General features: G+C 38.9%; 1 protein-coding gene across 3 annotated transcripts in view; it reads right to left on the reverse strand.

Moving 5' to 3' along the window:
- Positions 1–19826, reverse strand: part of ATG4C (autophagy related 4C cysteine peptidase) — a 28032-nt gene extending 8206 nt beyond the window's left edge. Inside the window, exons 1-10 of one of the 3 annotated variants that reach the window (XM_072867470.1) lie at positions 19441–19826; positions 16457–16641; positions 15746–15876; positions 14367–14450; positions 13450–13683; positions 9933–10263; positions 7929–7999; positions 6313–6449; positions 2587–2665; positions 1848–1924 (exon numbers count right to left, since the gene is read on the reverse strand). In XM_072867470.1, coding sequence (XP_072723571.1) covers positions 1848–1924; positions 2587–2665; positions 6313–6449; positions 7929–7999; positions 9933–10263; positions 13450–13683; positions 14367–14450; positions 15746–15821 — 1089 coding nt within the window. In that variant the 5' untranslated portion in view covers positions 15822–15876; positions 16457–16641; positions 19441–19826. The remainder of the gene's footprint in view (positions 1–1847; positions 1925–2586; positions 2666–6312; positions 6450–7928; positions 8000–9932; positions 10264–13449; positions 13684–14366; positions 14451–15745; positions 15877–16456; positions 16642–19440) is intronic. The other 2 variants (XM_072867469.1, XM_072867468.1) reach the window with 2 other exon arrangements.
- Positions 19827–21294: the final 1468 nt, after the last annotated feature.

A 21294-nucleotide genomic window follows, 5' to 3' on the forward strand; every position in this document is an offset into this window, starting at 1 on the left:
CTTCTAATTTTCTAGAGAATCTTACACTTGTATATTATATGTCATGCTAATTAAAGCATCTCATTAAGCATAAATGCTGAAAAATACATAGTGTTTGCTTTACGTCAGCCCTAGGATTTGACATTAGCCCTGTGTAAGTCCTTTGATATATATAAGTACTTTTCCTAAATACTATTTGATGGTATTTTGATTAAGGTATTGTGATCAACTTCAACATATGTTAACAGATCTTTCTTTTCATGGTAACAATAGAGAGGACCCTTGCAGTTCACTCCACTGTTCTCAGTTTAAGTTAACTCTTGGCTGCTATACAGAACAGAAGCCATGAAGATATATAACTTCATTACACACCATCTGACTTACATTCTAAGTGTAAACAGCCAATTTAAGATCACCTACTCAATTCCTCAGGTGTGAGTTTGAGTTGCGTATGACTCACTTCCACTGTTTACAGGACTTTACTGCAAACCTTTAAGAATTCTCCATTCAGTAGCTAGTATTTTAGAGGTGGTGGAGATAAATACATATTCTTCTTCTTTATTTAAATGCAATATGTTGTTTCTGAAGCTGTGTTTCCACATTTAGGAGTACTTAACTTCACAGAACACAGTGGCATGAGGAACCACTACTAATAACCAACTCTAGAGCAGCTGATGCTGTCCTAAGCAGTGGATGCACCCAGAGAGTGTTTCTACACTGAATGAGGAGTTGCTCTGAGGAGGCTGGAAGTTTATGTGGAACTTGGACAAAGATCAAGAAGGAGAGTTTGTATGGATGGCACCGAGTACTTCTACTGTGAGTACTGTGGCTATTGAACACTTACTTTTGCAACTGGTAATGTTTTCCCATGGTACTTGTAAGCTGAGTTCTTTAATAACCTCCTTTAGCTCTATCTATTTTCAATGCAAGTTATTTGGCAAGAGGTTAAAGAAAAGGGAAAACACTATTGTAAAAAACAAACAAACAAACAAACAACATGATTTGTAAGACCTAGGCATAGCCTGACAAGATGCATTCACTACATCTAGATGCACCCAGAAAGTCGTGGCCTAGAAAGGTGTCGGGGGGGGAAGAACGAATGAACACAGCACCTACACTTTCAGACCTGTCAGTTTCTTGGAAACTACTATTCCATAAAGATAGCTTGATTAAAAATAATAATAAAACTCGTTAAAAGAAACAGTTCAAAAGAACAGAGTAAAATTCATCTAGTGAACCACAAACCTCAGTGATAAGCCTCAAAAATTTCCACTTGTATGAAGCTAAAAAAGTGACCTGCAAAGTTGTTAAGAGCAAAAGTTACATTTAAAATGACAACCACCTACTCCAGTATAGAAATATTATTAATTCCTTGATAAGGAAGCAGAGCAGCAGGCAAACCTATAGGAACTCAGTTTCTAAACTGACAACAGGCTCCTACTATTGAATACTACAGTAATTCTCTCCATGATGTTGACTGCAACTTGAATTTAAAATAAAATAAAATAAAATAGACAAAAAAGACAAACTAACAAAAACAAATCCAAATAATTCAGGTTTAAATAGTCCAAATATTGACCATTTTCTTTGATGGAAAATTACTTAAAGGAAGTGATCATCTATTTTCGAGGTTTTCTGATCATTAAAAAGAAACGGATGAAGATTAATGAAGTAAAAATTAAAACCCCATATTGAGTTTTTAACTTCTGGTCATTTTTGTTGATTATAGGCCTATAAAGAAGGGCAGAACTTTGATAAATAACATGTAACTGTAAACCCATAAAGATGCAGCTAGCTAGAACATCTCTAAATAATTAGTGTTTGATTCATATGGGAAGAAAACAGCGCCAGGTCTATATCCATACTACCTCAAGAGGGAAATCCTTTATGCTGACATCTACAAAAGATTGGCAGTAATGAGGATCCATGTAAATCAAACTGTCATCTACAAGGACAAAACAGAAGACAAGTAATTCAAAAAACACCTTATTATTACACTGCTTACAATCCAATTTCTATGCAGAACAGCTGAAAAAAAAGCCAGCAAGTAACTGCTTGCCAGGCTGATATTCATTGACTGAAGCATAGGTTTTTGCAGGACAGATTAACTTTTGCATAATCAAATATGCTTGTATAAGCAGAATTTTTATAAAGTGATGAGACTGTCATTTAATTTTTGGTGATAAAATTACTTTTACAAACACACAATTATATTCTGGAGTTTGCATATGAAAAATGCATTGTGCTACTTCATCCTGACAGGGAGAATATATTGCTTGTCATTTAAGCATCAACTAACACCACTTAAACTAGTAAAAAGTAAATACGTAAATAAGAACTGCCAGATAGTAACAGCAAACGCTCCTGAAGTTTGGTGAAACAGATAAATTATACCTTGTTTATGCAACAATGGAAATTAAATGTACATTTTACAGAATCCAATTACTATATGGGATAAATGACAAATGACTGGACTTGGGTAGATATGATGAATTAATAAGGTACTCATTTTGCTATTTTAATCATGTTATTTCCCACTGGTTCGATATTAACTTCCTAACTCTTAAAGAAAAATATTGAAGAGACATAATGTATTAAAACACTAACCTTGAAATCCAGCAAAGTAATATGACTGCTTGGGTTTGCCACCAATAATACCCACACAATACTCAAGGCTTAAAATTCCCTATAAGCAGAACATTAAATAATTAGGACAGTGTTAAACAGAGTAAGTATTAAACTGAATTAAAATCTTTGCTCTTTCTTTACTGTTTTTAGGCAAATAACTTTTCTTTTTTTTCTTTTAAAGACTGACTTCATGATTTTCTGGGGCTTGACTCCATTTTTAGAAGCTTACAACTGACCAAAGTGAAAACATACCACCAGATCTTCCAGAGAAAGTCCTCCCTTTTCATGAGATGCCCATACATTGAGAGAACTGTCAGTATCATTTTCGGGGAGGAGACAAAATGTAACGTCATACAAGTTGAGCACAGGTTGCTCAGTCAAGAGATATCTAAGTATTCAGATTTACAGAGTTCATATACATTTACATTCTGTGGCCCCGGGGGCTCTCTTCTTTTTGCATTCAAATGTCTAGAGTATGAACTTTTACATCATAGGGAGAAATGCCAGTTGAAGCAAGAGTAATTACAAGATACAGCTCTAAAAACAGCAGCCCAAAATATGGGAGGAGAGAGAGAGACACAACAGACAAGCCCCATAAATCTTACTGGATGTTGACTGTGAGGGTAGGGGAATCAGAACCATCAGTATGTATCAACTTTGAGAAAGAGACATTACAAATACACCTAAATGGGATTCCAAGAGGGACATAGGGTGAAAGACAGGAATAATTTCAGTCTGGAGGTGTAAAGAAAGAAATATACTCCTCTACCCACGGCAAAGCTAGGAGCCACCAAGGACAGAAAGAATTGGTGTATTGGCCATGGGCTACAGTCACACCAGTGCTGCCCGTGTATTTCTGTTCATTCAGGTTGAAGAGAGTTGGGTTCTGTAATCCACGTGTCTGCGCTAGCATACAAACCTAGCAGACTTACATTACACAATAAAATGTAGATTTTATGGATATACCTTCTAGTGCTGGGGAGAAGGATTTACCTGTATACACACAGTTTTGCCAAGGTAAGGACACTGCACTCGTTTAACTGACTGAAATTCCTCTATCACCCAGAAGCTCTGGATGTAGTCACAGACAACGGACACCAAAGAAACCACCCTTCATCATTTCTCTGTTAAAAGAAGTACCTAGCAAAGGAATGGAAGAAGGCACGGCGGACTTTCCTCCCTCTCCCTTCAACATATTTCTACTCTTCTCGCTTTCACGAGGTTCTGTTTCTTACCAGGGCTCATTAGGATTTTTTGTGAATATTCAGTCTTGGCTTAACACAGTTCTCCATTAGTTATCCCACCAGCTCCAGCGGGAGCTGCATTTTGCCAACACTGAGCACTTTGGAAAGCTGAGCCCAACTGTTCTAATGCAACTGAAGGCCAAGACCATTAAATACTCTGAAAACTGATCAGCCTTTAAATGTCCATAAATCACAGTGGTTTTCCTGTGGCACTAGGCAAGTGTTGGGTCCAAAAACTTGGACGCTGGCCCAAACTGGGACAGAAACTGGACCAGAAGACTATCAGTTGAGCTAAAGTGAAATCTCCATTAGCTGGCAGTCATATCTATATCCTCTCCTCCAAGAGATCAACTAGTAAAAGTATGACCATTGTACATATACATTATCATTGTGTAAGCAGGGAAAATTTCTCTCAACAAAATGATTGATATTTCATGTACTAGTAAGACCAAAGCTTCTCGAGATAAAATTTTCCCTGCTTAGACAATGATAAAGTAATGAAACATAACAAACTGTCGTACTCCTCACCTGAGACACTAACAAAGTCAACTTCAGCATGGTTTATATGGGTTAAGAGAAAGTGCTGCTTATTTAAAGTATGAATGAGAAGGCTTTTTTAGAAAATGCTCCTCAATGGCTGAGCATTACAGAACATTGAGACAGACCAGAGGCAAAGGCTGAAACAGCTAAGGAGGACGTGTCCTCTGCCAGTGAAACAGAAAGGGAACAAAGCTACTTACAGTAATGAATAACTGTTTAATCTATGGGAATTTTCTTGTAAAAGTGAATTATAAAAAATTTATCAATTTTCATCCATAAATATAAAACCCTTTGTAAAAATTACCTCTTGTACTGCGTTCTAAAATCTGCATTTTTAACTTAAATCCAGACCCCAAAAAATGTAGTCGCTTCTTGTGAACAGTCAAGATAGAGACTGGAGTGACTAATATACGCAATTGAAAGCCCTCTTATCACAGTCTCCATAATAACAGACTGCAAAAGGCAGTACCAGACTTGGTAAATGAGCAGCAGAAATCACCCCGGTAAAGCCAGTTGTACAAGGCGAGCTTAGATAACCCAACTGTGCTATGAAACCCAGCGCCACGCAAACATATTTTACTCTGGCAAAAGAGTGTTTTTGAGAGCTAAATTGAGAAAGCCTCTGCAGGGTAAAAATAGCCATACATATCCATCAATAATAAAAGCCAGTATTAAAGAACTGGAGTCACTTTTCTTTTGCTGAGGAAGCCTTATGAAAGTTGCAGCAGCAACTGTTTGTTAGCTTACAAACGAAGGCACAGTGTGTTTTCCTGGATGTGACTGATTCAAAGGCTTTTTTGCAGTTAACGTTGAAAGTAAAGTAAGGTTGCTGTAGATCAAGTCTGCGACCACAGGCTTATCTTAGCTGTGTCAGAATTAATCAGAAAAGAACTAAAACTTTCCAAAACCAACTGTCTGAAAATACAAGGAAAAGAATCAGGAAAGAAAAACAATTTATTAGTTCATCACTTAAATAAAAGGCTTCACCACTCTGTCTCTCCATGCCATTAAAAACCAAACGTTTCCTAAAATTTTACAGAGAAGACACAGTCACAAAAAAAAAGATGTGACAGACTCAGATTTGTACATGCTACTAAATTGTGGTATTTTAAAAATTAAAACAAGAATTTAAAGACACATAAACAGCAGCATGGAAAATGATGAAGCAGCAGGGCTAAGAGAACAATCTCTTCCCTAAGAGAAGTATTCTTCTGCTCAAGAGGTAGGATCACAGTACATCTTCAGGTGTTAGCACCATAAGCAGAACCTCTGCTGAAAAAAAAAAAAAAAAAAAAAAAAAGAGGACAGCATAGGCTTTCTCCTTGAGTTTTACTTTTACCCAGTTCGGTTTTATTTGTAGTAACTGCTTGCTACTCCTGCATCACTGTCCTTAGAAACATTCATCCTAATGTCCAGATAGTGAAAAAACATTCGAAGTAGTGACTAAAGATATCAAAAAATTCTAACCCCTTTCTTAAGAGGAAGAAAAAGACAAAAGAAAATGGGAAGAACAGACAAGCAACAACCTTAAACCATCTGACATTTAAGAAAATAAGAAACAGAATAAGGAATTTGGTATATTTATATTTTAAAATGCTGACTGATACTTAATATAGCACAACTCTAATAGCATATGTAACTGAATTACCATTTGTAATTTAAGCCACTGCATTAATGTCTTTTCAGGTAGCTCCTTTAGGAGTAGGACAGTTATCACTGCTTTACCAAGGGACATCATGTGCTCTGCAATTATGTCTGATCTTGTAATAGGGAAATTTAAAATCTGTAAAGTCAAACTTTACAACCTTCAACTGTAAAATCACCACCACACATTTAATAGGTAGAAGATTACCATCATGAAGTCGCTTTTCATATCACCTAGTGCTACTATTTGAAAAATGATTGAACTCTCATTTCATACCTTTACAAACTCTAAGTAGTCCATGTTTGTTCTCTCTCCACCGAGTCTCACAGGAACTAATATAATTACAGCTTTTGTGTCTGCTTTTCCAGAATCCATAAAAGAACACTGTCTGTCAATAACATCTGAACTGTAGACTGAAAGGAGACACATGGAAATATGCATATTTAAAATATAACCGCTAGCTTTTACAGAGACACACCTACAACGTGTCATCATTTAGTTTGACAAACTAACACTACAGTCCTTCAAAATATTACTGTCCTCCTGAAACGTAACTCGAGTGACTGATTAAAAACAGTGTTATGCCTCCTTATTTTCAGCAATATTTTGTAGAATGGTAGTGTACTGCTGCTGAGATAAGATACATTGTCAGGAAAATGCAGAAGGGGTAGGTGAGAAAACCAATAAATACTTATTCGCTTGATATAAAATTCTTCTAAAAGGAGTAATTTAAAACTTGAAAGCCTACAGCTAACAGAAACATCTACATGTTAAAGGAATAAAAGACTAATTGATTTAAATACTCAAATTCACTGGCTAAAGTTAACACAACAATCACTGAAAACGAGTGAAAAACCTTAATGTAGTATTATTGCTTATTCCCTCCAAACTAAGAGAGATGCAAAAAATCATCACCAGAACAAAGAAGCAAAAAATTAATAGAATTTTAAGTTTCCACTGTCATCGTAAGTCAGCTGAAACTGGTTTGTAGCGTATGATTAAACAGTATCTCTTTAAAACCAGTTTGATTGATTACCCAGGGATGTCGGTCTCGTCTGTCCTATCCCAAGATCGGTTATGACATAACTAAAATTTCTGGCAGCTAAACATGGCTACTGAAGTAATACATTGTGCTTAGATTTGAAAGACTATAGTCATTAGTGTAAAGTTTCACCACACGTTTAGTTTATCTTGTCATCATTTTCTGCTCCTGAACATCCAGAGCTCTAAGCTCCTCTGCCCGTTATTGATTATTTAAAATGCCACGTTGGAGCAGAAGAAAGGTTACCACTGACTCTGGTTCACTATCCTGCTCACATCTTTGAACTCCAAGCGAAAATGACTTCTTACTATTCTAAGAGACTGGTGCAGTGGGGTTTTTTTCCTCTAGAAAAACCGGTAAGAGAGAATCCTGTGATGCAAAAGACAAATAAATTGTAACTAACAAATCTACTCTAACTGAAGTATTTATCAGGTTTTTGGTTGCTTTTTGGGGGTTATTTTTAATAAGATATGGAAGTTCTTACTAGCTTATTGCTAAACCAACATTGAAGCGAGTACAAAACAGATTATTAACTGATTTAAATCCAAAATAAAAAGTTACAACAGGCAGATTGGAAGAAAAAGTTATCTTGCTGGATTTGGAATTCTGCTATCTTCCACTATAAGATACCAAATAAGCAATGTACAAAGCTTTCAAGTTGTGATGTCCGATTCTCAAAGAGAACAAACATCTGCATATATCAAGAACCCCTTTATCTACATAATCGCAATTTTGTGGATCCATTTTTGAGTTTATTTTTTTCCTTTAGAGCTCTATTGTTAAGTGCTTACTGAAAGGCATAAAAAGCATCTAAAATGTTTGCAAAAATCTACATAATCACAACATTTACCTGTACAATCCTGAGCAACATAGACTGTTACTCCTTGTAGCTCAGGGTCTCTTGCTTCTTCAACAGCTTTTCTAAGTACAAACACAAGACTATTTAACTCATCTCTGATTTTAAAGAAATTAACAGTAAATAAACATGAATTATTTGATTTTTAGAAACAGGTTGATTTTAATTGTTTCTCATTGGGGTTTTTTTGTTTGTTTGCTTTTTAATTCAAGACACCTTCCATTCCTGATAACTACATAAGGGGGGGGGCGGGGGGGGGGCATTGTTTGTTTGTTTTTAAACACTGGATACCAAGATCCAGTGTATATGGCAGCATGTTTTTCCCAAGAAAATGTCTGGCTATTTAGAAGAAACAATGAAAACCACAAAAAAAAGAGCCCAAATAAACACATTAACTTACAGTGAAATTCATATTCACTACCTAATCTTTCTGTTTATAACAATTTTCTGTCATGTGTATTGGGATAATAAAGGCTGACTTTGCTGACAAAAATATTATTTTCACCTCGATAGATCTCTTCAGTTGACCTCAGTTCATATAACTAGCCACAAATTAGCACCTCATGTCTATGGAAATAAAGGCTAGCACATAAAAAGCTGTAAGGTTTCACCAAAACTTTCAAAAAGATAATTGCAATATTAGGTATCCTCAAAAGAGTAAGAGTAATGGACCTAAAAACTAAAAAGAAAATATATGTCGATAGTCTGAAGCATGATCATCAATCAAGGACAACATTTGTAAAGAAATTAAACTGTCCAAAATAGAAGATTAGCCTTTGACTTCAATACACGCTTGCATTAAATGGTCACTATCCCTTTATTTCACAATATATTTTGAGGAATCGTTTAATACAGTCGTTCCCAAGTTATGAGAGCGCTGTACATTGTTAGTACTGCTGTAAGAGAGAAAGGAGATCTAGGATAGGAAACCTTTGCAGTGTTGGAAATCCACCGGTGCGTTTGTGTTGAATGTAATTCTGGACAAATCCCCCCCCCCGCTCCCATTAGGTAAACAGGCTACTGCAATTTAAAGCAAGCAAAAAGAATTCTGACAGTTTCTATCATCAGAAAAAAATAGAATAAAACACATAAATAATGCTAACCTCTCACATCACTGTATGCATTTGCATGTATGCACACATATACACCTGATTATTTCAGTACAGGTTCAGTTAAGATTAATATACTTTTATACTAAATATCAAATTCTTCTATTCACATATTTATAGATAAATGTATGAACTTTGGCTTCTGCTGCTTAAATGACTTAGTGATTCAGTTTATAGGTAAACTGGAATCCACAAAGAATATAAGGCTATATAAAAAAAAAAAACAAACAAAACAACAAAAAATCAGTAATATTCAAAGAAATGGCATATAAAGGCACATAGTATGGAGAAATTTGACTTTCGACTTTTTTTTTTTAACCACACTGAATGTCACAGACCCTTTACTTTTACTGTGATATAATTATAATATTAATAGTCCCATACATTTACAGTTTCACAAGAATTTGATGTGTGCAAAGAAATGCTGAAAACATCAATTTTAGCTCTGACATTTCATTACACTATCAGTACATTACAGCCCCCAGGTTACAGTATAAAAAAAAAAAAAAATCTATAATGTTATGCATGTTCCAAGGTTGAAAGAGTGGTTAGTTTTTAGAACATTTCATTAAATGCAGCTCTACTCAAAAGCCCAGGTTTGGGAGAGATACTTGGGACTTCTACTGCCCAAAGTACAGGAAAACAGGAATGTTGGTTTTTTTCTGAAATAAGACTGAACAAAGGCTCAGAGTTCAGTTCCTGCACCTACTGCTATTTCCCTTCCTGCCTCTGAAAAAATCTCTAGAATTGCTACTAATATGGACATTTTACAAAGCCAATAATGAACAGTTAGATGCTCAATTAAGCTGGAGTAATCTCATGACACTTTGAAATGCTTCTCCTGTAATGTGTAAGGCACGGTAACAACAAAGAATAAAGGTCTTTTTACCTTAAAATGTGTGCAACAACTGCAGGCCCATACCAATCTCCAGCAATTTTTCCAGACTTCTTTCCATATTCTATTAGCTGATGTAAGCCAAAAGCTGCCAGTGGAGAGTCGCCAAACCACGAAATTATTTTTCTATGATAAACTTCATTTCTCATTTCACTGTCATCACAGTTTCTCTTTAATGCTCCCTGATGATGATTTGACAGGATCTTGGGTTCTCTTTCTGCTGTAAGTGATGCTTCGAATGATGCTGTCAGCTTTTTCACTGTATGGGCTGTCCATGATTCAGAATCTGAATTGTCAACGTCCAACGCATCTGGCCAGACCCAGGCTGCAGCAAGAAATTTTAAGATGCATATTAGGCTTAATATTAACTTTTTGCTATAATTAGGAAAGCACAGCCCTTTCTCCCCATGTTCCTCAAACCAGTAATAGGTACTTTACGTACCGAGATGCAAATGTCAGTGTTAAGATGTAAACAAAGAATTCAAGTAGAGTATGATTTGCTTTTATTTTCTGCTGAATGATAGGTGAAACAAAATACTACCAACAGTACATTTGTTAGCAATTGATGCTATCTGAGATAGTAGGCCAGACTCCATGATCCCAGTCAGTTAAGATATACAGGACATACCTGATTACAAGGCACAGGTTAGAACTATCTTACATATTAAAAATATCAAAGTTAGCTATTAAGTACCATCTAAAAAGTTTTATCCAAGTCAAACAAGAAGTTTCAAAAGCTGTTTTTAATTCTTCTGGTTTGTCAGTTATTAAAAAAAAAATAGGCAAACCTGAGGAATTATTCATGTAAAAACAATTCTTCCTGGCAAAATGTCAAAGCAGATCAGCAGAAAAATAGACAAGATTTCCTTATTCACTGAATTTGTGAATTCTTTACCTGGATTACAAGACAAACATTGTTTAAATATTATTCAGCACAGCATCTACAGTCTGCATTTCTAGCTAAAGGTTTCTCTAACAATGCATCCTACACGCAGCATTCCTCTTACAGCATAATGGTGGTTCAGCAAATCCAGAGAACAGTAATGCTTCCCTCGTCAGATGACTGAAAGTCTCTCCCACAAGTTCCAACAACTACTTGCAACACAGAGCGCGTGAGGAAACCTCCGAAACACAGGGAACGTACTGTTACATCAGAACATACCCTGAACCTCTACCACAAACATCCCAGAAGGCAACGGGGAAGGCTGCCACGTGCGAGTAAGGAACAAACCCTACCAACCCTACGGATGGGGTGCTTTTGCTCCGTGAGGCAGATTTGGGTAAGCTCGTGGAGGTTCAGAAACCTGCTATTACAGCAGTGAGAGGAACCTTTTCAAACTAATACTGACAGAGAGCAAGAACTGCAGCCCTCCTCGTAATTCTGACTGAAGTATCCATGTAAAAGTCTGCGAGAAAAAAAGAGGAAGCACCGAGGTGACTATATTTTAATTCTAAAATCTAACTTAGGGCTCCAGTAATGTCACAAGTATTGCTGGTAATGGCCATAATCCATGGCACCCACTCTTATTATAGTGTGACAACCACCCCACATCAATGCCTCTTACCACAAGTGGCACCCCTCTGTAAAACCTCGTGTTAATTTTTCACTGCAGACCCAGGCAGATGCATACATAAGCTCAATATAACAACATCACAGGGCTTGCTATTCCTGTACTGTGAGCTTCAAATTTTAAGTCAGTGTCTTAAGCACAGGCATTTCAAAGTAAAACTTCCCAGTACCTTAATACTTAAAATAAAAACTCATTTACAACATCATTCAGCAATATCTGGAACATTCCATATAGCAGTGGAAGTGTAAGTATTCCAGCCAGTAACAACAGTCAAGTTTTGCTTTGTAACAGAAACAATACCATTAAACTATAATGAAACCATCTCTGGGAAAAGAGTAAACAGCGATGAAAAACTTCATGTAAACACTTAACTATGTTTCAAAAGCTACCCAGACCTCATAAAAAGCTTTTCAAAAGATAATTCACCAGCTGTCAGAAGACTAGGTGATGAGCAAAGTAGTCCAGAAAGACCATACATATTCCATTTTTCTATGCATTTGGATTGCCACAGAAACACTAGCACTCTGGAATCACCAAATCACTTTCCAAATTAGGATGCATGGGGGACAGTGCAAGGAATTCTTTGTAACCACGGATTTTAAAGATATAAACCTGGGGCTTTTTTGTTTTGGGTTACTTCAGAATGAGCCATTACGCATTCGTACTCACAGGTAGTCTTCTGATCAGATTTTTTTTTTATTTCTTTAAATGGATGTAAAACAAAAGTTATATTTAAGGGATTTGTGTTTTCAGCAGAGGTATTTTCATACATTTTGATATTTGCAGTCAGTTGAAAGGGATAATGTATGTTTTATGACTTAAATATTTACAGCAAAAGGAACATTCAGTAAGCCAATCTGACAGCTCGGTCATGACACTGCCAAGAAAGAAGACTTTGTGATGCCACTTGTTTGGGACTATGTTCACAGCTTACATCATCTTTGCACAGTAAGTACAAAGTATTATCAGAACAGGCTTTCAGAACTATCTTCTACTAAAGTACTCCTGGGATCCAACAAATGGCTGAGTAAACAATACACTGTATTCTCTCTAACTAACATGCCTGGGTGGCTTCAGGCCCATGTCTTGGATCATTTTGACAACAAGCAGTGGTGACAGAGGACAGGACCAATTGTTTGAAAGGGGCAATGTGGTAGATTATGAAAAGGATTGAGAAGAGGATTGAAAGAAGATGTGGTTAACGATGAGAACCAAAAATACCTCTAGGCAGGACACGGCTCAGCTTGGAAGAATGGGGAGAACATGCACGCTTAGCCTTTGAAAGCAGAAAGTGTTCCAAGTCTCCAAAAGCTACTTCTTTGAAACAGCTGTGACAGAGGGAGTATTTTGAAATAGACAATGATAAGAAAAAAAGGGAAGTTCCTCTGTAATATGGGGGGGAGGGAGGGAGGAAATGAAATAGTGCAAATTTCAACACAAAGAATGATGTATTTAAGTTAGATTAGAATCCTTCTATTAACTCAATATATTAATACTAGAAGAATTGAATAATGTACAACTTTAAAACTGATAAAAGAACATCACTTTTGCCATAGCCCACAGCTATGGGCTGTGGAACTCATTTCCACATCTTGCGTTCAAGAAATGAGCAAGATTCAGAAGAACTGGATGCTTGCATGGATAACAACAATATCCAGGTATGGGATCACAAATTTTTGTAGTATTTTACTTCACAGTTAGCTTCTGTGGAGTTTCCAGTATCTTCCTTTGACACAGTTTGGTATTCCCTTTTTCAGAAATGGAAGAGTAGGACAGTTAGATCACTGCTCTGATGCAATGTAACAATTCCAATATTAATGAGGAGTCCAGAATCAAAACCAGCTTGCACTTTAGATTTGGGCTACATAAAGACCATCACACCCTCTACAGAACACCCATGCTTATCATGTTGAATATAGAGATCCTCTCTTGTAACTTACCTCTACCGAGAAAATGAAGCATAAGACCTTGAGCCAGCAGCATTTGACCAGTTCTCAGTGTGCAACCCCAACCACAGTCTGTTGTTAATGCAGACCCCTTTATCTGAGGAAATTCCTCTCTGTAAGTCAGCCATATTCTAGAAATAAAATCTTTACGGAACTCCTCAACGTTTCCTGAAATCTCTGTGTTGATTTTATCAAAATTGGACCCATCTGTAGAGAGTTCACCAGATTCTGTAAGGCAAAGCACAGATTTAAGTTGGTATGGCACTTCTGTTATTAGAAGGAAAGTAAAAACATACAACTATTCTATTAGAAAGACAGGGCAAACTTGCAAAAAGTAACAATTGCTTCAAATACAAGAAAGGAAAATTGGAAGGCAAACACAATAGAAATATGCCAGCTAAAAGAAAGGAAAAAAAAAAAGGGGGGGAAAAAAAAAAAGAGCAATGCAGCCAACATTACTGTGCCAATGGAATCGTTGACTTCCAAGTAAGCAACTGCTTAATTCACCTAAATGTAAATGGTCAAATACAGAGAGATTCTTCAAAAACTGCATACTGGAAAATGATAACGAAGGTGTTGGTGTAGTGAGTCTTTGTAGTGGTATTGTCACTATTTCATTCAGGAGTTTTTAGAAAGAAAATCTCAAATTGACAGGTGAATGAAATAAAGTCCAAATTACAGCACTAATATTTACAGAAAGAACAAGACTTCAGTGTAAAATCTGAATAAAGCAGTTTAGGATGGGTTGCATTAGTGGTGGTGTTGGACATTTAAATGAGTACTTTCTAAGCTTTTCATATTTACATTTAGAATTCAGTAATTATTAATGAGAGTCTTTCTAGAAGATTAAAAATATATCCACAGAGCTCCTGCCAAATAACATTGGAACGAGTTAAGTGCTATGTACATACCATCAGTTTTGAAGTGGTAACATTTTCCCAGCAGAAAGACTGGAGAGTTTCTACTGAAGTAAGTTTTTGTTTTCAACACCCAACCTAAAATAGACACAAAAAACCCCCAAATTTGTGACTAAAGTATTCCAAAAAGGAATTTCTAATAGCATCTGGTTAAGCCAAAGGTAACCCATGAAAGGGAAGTATAGAGAAAATGTACTGAAATTGGGTTTTGCTTTCATAAATAAAAAAAGTTTACTAGTTCTAAAAAACACAGATTAGAGTTCTGGTTTAAAAGTAATGATGTTACCCATATATGAATGTTTGAATGTTAATACAATGGTACTACTGCGCAGAAGTTGTTAGGATACAGAAATGCTAAAGCTGAGCTTAAGTTGCTTTGTCCCTGTTGTGAATTCATTACTGCATAGCTGTGAGGTTTCCAACTCCTATAATAACATGCAATAAGCTTCACATACGACTGGTGAAAATGCATGAAGAGCACTGCTTTTCCCGTAGGATTAATTAAACATACCTCATCACGAAATTAAATTGCAGATTTCAGACACAAAAATGGTAGTATAATATGCCATACAGATTCAAAAGGCCAGAATTCAGTTTTTAGGTTTTGACAATGTCCCCAGACAGTAGCTTTTTCACTTAAGTCTAAATTCTATGGTGCTTTATATCGTAAGTCCATAGAGTTTCTTGAACTTTTCCTATCACATATAGGATGTAACGACTACTATTCCCCTTCAGCCATGTGGTAGCCTTAAAGAAAGTAGAAGAAAAGTATCTTTTCATCTTGCCAGACATCTCCAAGGCTCAGTTATGAGAATTAACAAAATTTATCAGAAACCTGCTAGTAAATCTGAGCAATCTCAGTCCTGGAGGGAAAAGTAGAAAAATTAAGGTTAAGGACAGATTAGTAAAGGGCACACTTGAAAATCTGGTTGCTTATAAACAAATTACTGACATTCAACTGTGGAAAAGTATGTTACTCAAGTGTGTGAAGTAGATTCTTCAGTGGAGTTTGTATTCCACACACCATCCTATTTTTTTCCAGAAAAGTACATATAAAAATAAAAAAATCTTTGTGCAGATGATTCCATATTATCCCTGTTTAAAAGTCTATGCAAATCTAGTGCCATTTACTTACTGTATTTACTGTTTTCAAAATAATTTTAAAATAAATTATGCAAATTTATTTGAAAAATTTAAGCTAAACAAGTTTGTTTACTCGGGCTGTTTATAGTATCAAAGTAAAAATAGTTTCAAGGGCCATATTGCATTTTTATTATTAATATTAGTTAAGTTTCTGATCCCATTCATGTCAACAAGAAACATTCCATTCATTTCAATGGAGACAGGATTTTACCATACACTGTTTCACTTACTGTATTTCATGTTGTGCCATGCAGACATAAACTTTGATTTTATCTTTTCTACTTCATCTGTCCCTGTGGCCTCCATATTCAAATTCTAGCGAAAAAGCCATCGCTGTCTTGTAAGACGTTCAATTCTGCTACTGTAAAAACAAAAATATAAACATATCCATGGGCACTGAGAACACAGGGTATGGTATCACCACCAGCCCACCGAGGTGCTTAAGCCTAACATGACCAGAAACAGTAATAAACTTGCAGAATCCTCCACTACAAGGGGCTGAGAAGCAATCACACGTTCCATGAATAAGTAATAAAAACATTTAATTCCAAATATACACCAATAAAATTACTACACAAAGCTAAATAAAATATAATGTTCTCCAACAGCTCTCTATTGCACAACAAATTGATCTAGAGCATATAACCTGTGCTGGCATATGAGTACACTCCTTCTAATTGGCAGTGAAATGAAGAGCTACGATGCATTTCACTAAATAGAATAGATGCTATTCTTTTCTGCTGAATAGAATACAATAAGCACTTTTTTCCCACATCAGGAGTTCTGAGCACCAATAAACAAATCTTGGTTTTAAAAGCAGCATTAGTTTCAGATTTCTAATCACGAATTTTCTAAGCCAAAGTTTACACGCACTGGACGAATTGAAAGACAAAGTGCAAGATGTTTTGCTGTATGTGTACAAGGCAGAAAATGTGTAGTACCGAAAACGTGTGTAGCAACAGTGACATCACTTTGTACAGAAGTAACTTGCTAGAGAGGTAACATCAAAAGATGATTAGAATACTATCATAAAATCCGTGTTGACTTTATATCTCTTCTAATTATCACTTGCAGTGCAAAAAAGGCTCTCTTCTGATTTGATCGTGTTGTCTACTGTAGTCCAGCTCTATTACAAGAAAGAGAGTGGTAAAATGGTGGTAAAAACCACTACAGCACAGATTAATCTTGTAAAAGCTGCTTACAAATTTTCCAAGGGGGGTGGGTGGGAGAGAATGCACTTTTACTGACTCTTTCTGAACTGCAAGACAAGACGGACTTCACCTTAAGAGCAACCTAAACCGGTAATAATACAGAACGAATATATACTACCTTTACCCCTGTTTCTAAGAAAACGGGACAGAACTCCCTTTGTAGTCCACCTGCACCATTCGTAACAGGAAGTTTGCTATTAATTAATAGAGCTTCCTTCACTGCACGTATGCTGTCAATGGTTCACTTTAAGATAGTTGATACAGGAGGTTTTCTTGATGATATTTGGTAGCCCAAACCCTTGCACAGATAGCTGAAAACTTAAGAGCTCCTGCTTCAACAGGAGCTGTTGGGGGACATCAAAAGTTGATCAATAGTGGTACATCACTGCAACCTTCACCGAATTTTTAGCTAAGTTCTGGTAATACCAGATGATGATGTGAACAAAAGTGACCTATCTCATTTAATTAATAAACTTGGACCAGGAGCATACACTATGACTAATGGTATACATAACCTCCTTACTTAAAAAGGAGAATTTAGAACTGTATTACTGTTTCATGTGTTATTTTCCATTGAATTGGGATCAAAAGCAGGACGAAGACTAAACCGTGTTACTTCTCTTCACTGGGAGCATATTTTAAGTAAAGCCTAACCAGTGATAGTGTAACTGAAGAGAGTGTGAAGACATCGGGGTGCCAACGTCTTCAGAGCCTGAGGGTACTCACACAGATGCACTGTTTCTGGGATCTGTAGGTAGGGCAAGGAAAACAGCAGGCTACTGCCCAAGCCATCTCTAGCATGCTTTTCCACTATTCCATTGTATTATTTCGTAAAAGCCTGTCAACACTTTTTGATGGAACAAGAGGCAATGCAAGCTCACAAACATGGGCGAAGACTGACATTTTTTTGCTAGTGAAAATAACAAATGGCTACCACCCTACTATGATTAGCCTTGTGTTAAGCTGGGGTTTTGTAGGGGAAGGAAGAGAAAGACAATTTAAGGTTGGGTTTTAATTTCCTGCCTTTTTTCTCTCTTTTTTCTTTAGGAAAAAAAAGGAAAGACTGACCGTATCACTGACTCCAGCTGGCAAAGCTGGTAAGATGAACTTCTGCAGGAGGTGTGTTTGGTCTGGTCTGTCCTCACATGATCAATCAGCGACAGTCATTTATGCAGAGGCCACTGATTGCCTTAAAAGCCAATACCTATAAAAGCTCCCTCTGGCTAAAATTAGAAATGAAACAAACTCTACTGTTCCGAAAGGGCCTGAAGGAAAAATTATTGAAATGAGAAAGAAGCTCATTTTCCTTTAAGAGACAATGGTCATCGCAGCACATTTTTCTTTCATCCAGTTACATTTCTTCCCTGGCATTATGCTAAAGATGTGAAAAGGACTTTCAAGAAGAATGCTAACACAAAACAGGCACATTTATTCCACTGGAAAAATGCAGGCTCTTCTCAGCAATCTAAGAAGGCATCAGTAATAGTTCTACTGAAATTAATGGAACAGCATCAGGAGAAGGTCACAGGGAACACAGATTCAAGCCCAAGGGGCACAATGCAACCCCCGTTATTAAATCTAAAGCTAATGGTTTTATACTGAAGTTGTCTCATTTAAGAAGTTATCTGGAACGTACATTACTAGGACGATGTTACTTCACAGAGCGGCAGGATGCACCTCTGAATGAAAAATGAAGTCCTGTCCTTTCAGAGCCCCCATTACCCAGTCTTTGAGGGCGGGATGATTGCAGCGAGGTGGCTGTTTGTTATGGAATAAAAACTCCTTAATAGAATTTGGTTTTGTTAACAACAGAAAAGCAACCTAACCTGCCGATGCAACCGCAGCAAAGGGGATGAATGAAGGCTAAATGCAACTGTCTTTATTAATTAATTTAAGAGTGAAGACCCCCTTCACTTTTTTCCTACCTGGAAAGAAACTGAACTACAAGTGATGACAGTCAGCAAAACCCACACACAAGTCCCTGACAGAGAATAATGCCAAGAGGTCATTTTTAAGGAGTTACCCCTTTCCAGCTGTAAACACCTACTAAGACAGTTAGAAATAATACTTTGAAAAGCGCAGGTGAAGAAAAACAGCTTTTTTTTTTTTAAATCCTGTAGCAAAGACCGAACACTTTACCCATCCAGGATTTAAAGCCAAGCAAGAGCTGCTCGCAGAGAAGCCGCCTCTCTACCAGCTCGTTCCTACCCTGGCTGCCCACCGCCGGCGGAGGCAAGGTCTTTGTATCCTCCCAGGGACTCCTGCGGGCTTTGTCAGCAGACGGCCGGCGGGGGGATCCCGAACCGCCTCCCGGCGGGAAGCGAAAGCGGCACCAGCTGCCTGGCGGCCACGGTTATTCCCTAACCCGCCACCGACCCGCCGGCCGCAGCGCCCTTACCACAGCCGCCCGCCGGCGGTACGAGCACGGCGGGCACACGCCCGCCCCCCGCCCCAGGAAGGGGCCTGGGGGAAGCGGGGGAGCCCCGAGCGCGCTCCTGACCCTACAAGACCCACACAAACGGGCTGGCCGGGAGCGCGGCCCCGGGCCCGGGACGCCGCCTGCGGGTACGCCCGGCAGCGGCCGCCTCTTCGCCGCCACCACTGAGGCGTTTCAACCCGCCCGGCCACTCGCCCGGCGCCGTGGGCCGCGCTCCCGGACGGCGCTCCCCCCGCCCGCTCCCCTGCGCCGGGCGCGGCCGGCGCGAGCCGCTCACCCCTCACGGAGCCGCCGCCGGTGCGGGGCGGCGGGCGGTCAACGCTTCCCCGCTCGCGCCATCGCCGCGGCCCTCCGCGGCCGCCGTAAAGGGGACGGAGGAGCCGCTCGCAGGCGGAAGGCGGTGGGGCCGCTGCTTACCCGCCCGGTGAGCTCCGTGGCGCAGCGGCCGGGGAGCGGCCTCCCGGGGCTTCAGCCGTGGGGGAACAAGGCGGGACTACAGCTCCCGGCGGGCGCTGCTGCGGGAGCGAGCCGGGCCCGGCGGCGGGCCCGCGCGGGGCATGCTGGGAGCTGTAGTCCGGCGGGAGAGCGGTAGGCTTTCCGTCGCCGCCTGTGGAGGAGGGAGGAAGGGGCGCAGCGGGAGGCCGAGGGGTGGAGCGGGCTGAGGAGGAGGAAGGCGGGCCGGGCCGGGCCGGCTCTCCCGGGTGGGCCGGGCCGCGGCTGGAGACGAGCCCCCGGAAAGGCGGGCGCAGGGCGGGAGGCCGGAGGCTTTGCGCGGGAAGGCCAAGCCCCGCCGCTAGGCCAGCCCCGCCGCTAGGCCACGGCCCCGGCGCGGCGCCGCCATCAGCGGCGGCCGCAGCGCGCTGCCCCTCAGGGAGTCTCCGGCTGCCGTTTCAAGGTGTTTTGGGGTTTTTGTTTTGGTCGGTTGGGTTTTTGTTTGGTTGGCTGTTTTTTTTTTTTAAATTTGTATCTTTCGGTTCCCCTACAGCAAAATGTTTCCAAAATCTCCAGATTCTCTGGAGATCGGTAATATTTAAATCTCCAGCCTAAACATACGTGTTTGTTCACATGCCAACAGTGTTTTCCACTTCAACTTACTGCTTTATTTCTTTTCTAAAAATACATCAGAGTAACTGCATCTCCTCTCACTCCCCTAGGCTAGACATGCTGAGGGTTTTTTGTTTGGTTTTTTTTTTTACTCTCGTAAAGTAGGTTCTTCATTAGTCTGTTTGTCCTAAGCTGCTTAAAAATAATCATTGGCTGTATCAGGAGCCAAGGGTTTAAAAAAAAAAAAAGGCAGGATTTGGGAAGGATGTGATTTGAATTTGTTGAATGTCTGGAACTGGCATTACTGCTTAACGTCCTATCGAAAGACAATGTCCCTGCACTCTCCGTGCACTCGGGACTCAACAGCACAAGTTTGGGTTCATGAAGAAAGTTGGGTGTTTTTTTCCACTTTGTGATTTTACTGCCTTCTGCTGGTCAAAAATGATCAGACTGAGTTTAGTTTTTTGTAATCAGCACATGATTATAGCACATGATCTAAAATTAAGCTTCAGTACAAATACCAACAATAGATGATTCATGTATTTCATGTTGGGTTTTGTTACGTAATCTCACGGATATAATATATTTCATGTAGTAGGGTCGATCAGTAAAGAGGATCTTAGGTATTAATGTGCAAAGCAGATGACGTCTTGTTTCAAAGGTCTAGCTGTTGGCTTGAAGTGGGGATGTAGGAGATGACCTTCCCCTGCCTTTCAGCTCACTGCTTGCCCTTGCTACCAGCACTTCATTTCTCTGTTCCCATAAACTAGCGATCGCAATCCTCATCTTTTTTAGGAATCCTTCAAACTCTAGCAGCAAGCATCCCTGTATAGCAGAGTTATAGTAGTACCACTACCATGATAAAATTTTTAAAATCCTGAAGGATGGTCACATGTAGTTACTGTTCCTTTTCAAAACTGGAACAGAGAGGTAATACACAGGAAGTGGCATGCACCCACATATGTCTTTATATTCCAAGAAAAGATAAAAGATTTAAAAATAAAAACCATGTTGCTGTTTGTACTAAACTCATGAAAGACTGTGGCCCCACAATAGTGGGTAATCTGTCAGTGCAGAAGGAAACAGG

Source organism: Ciconia boyciana, chromosome 7 (assembly GCF_034638445.1).
Source record: "Ciconia boyciana chromosome 7, ASM3463844v1, whole genome shotgun sequence".
Classification (NCBI taxonomy): Eukaryota; Metazoa; Chordata; class Aves; order Ciconiiformes; family Ciconiidae; genus Ciconia; species Ciconia boyciana.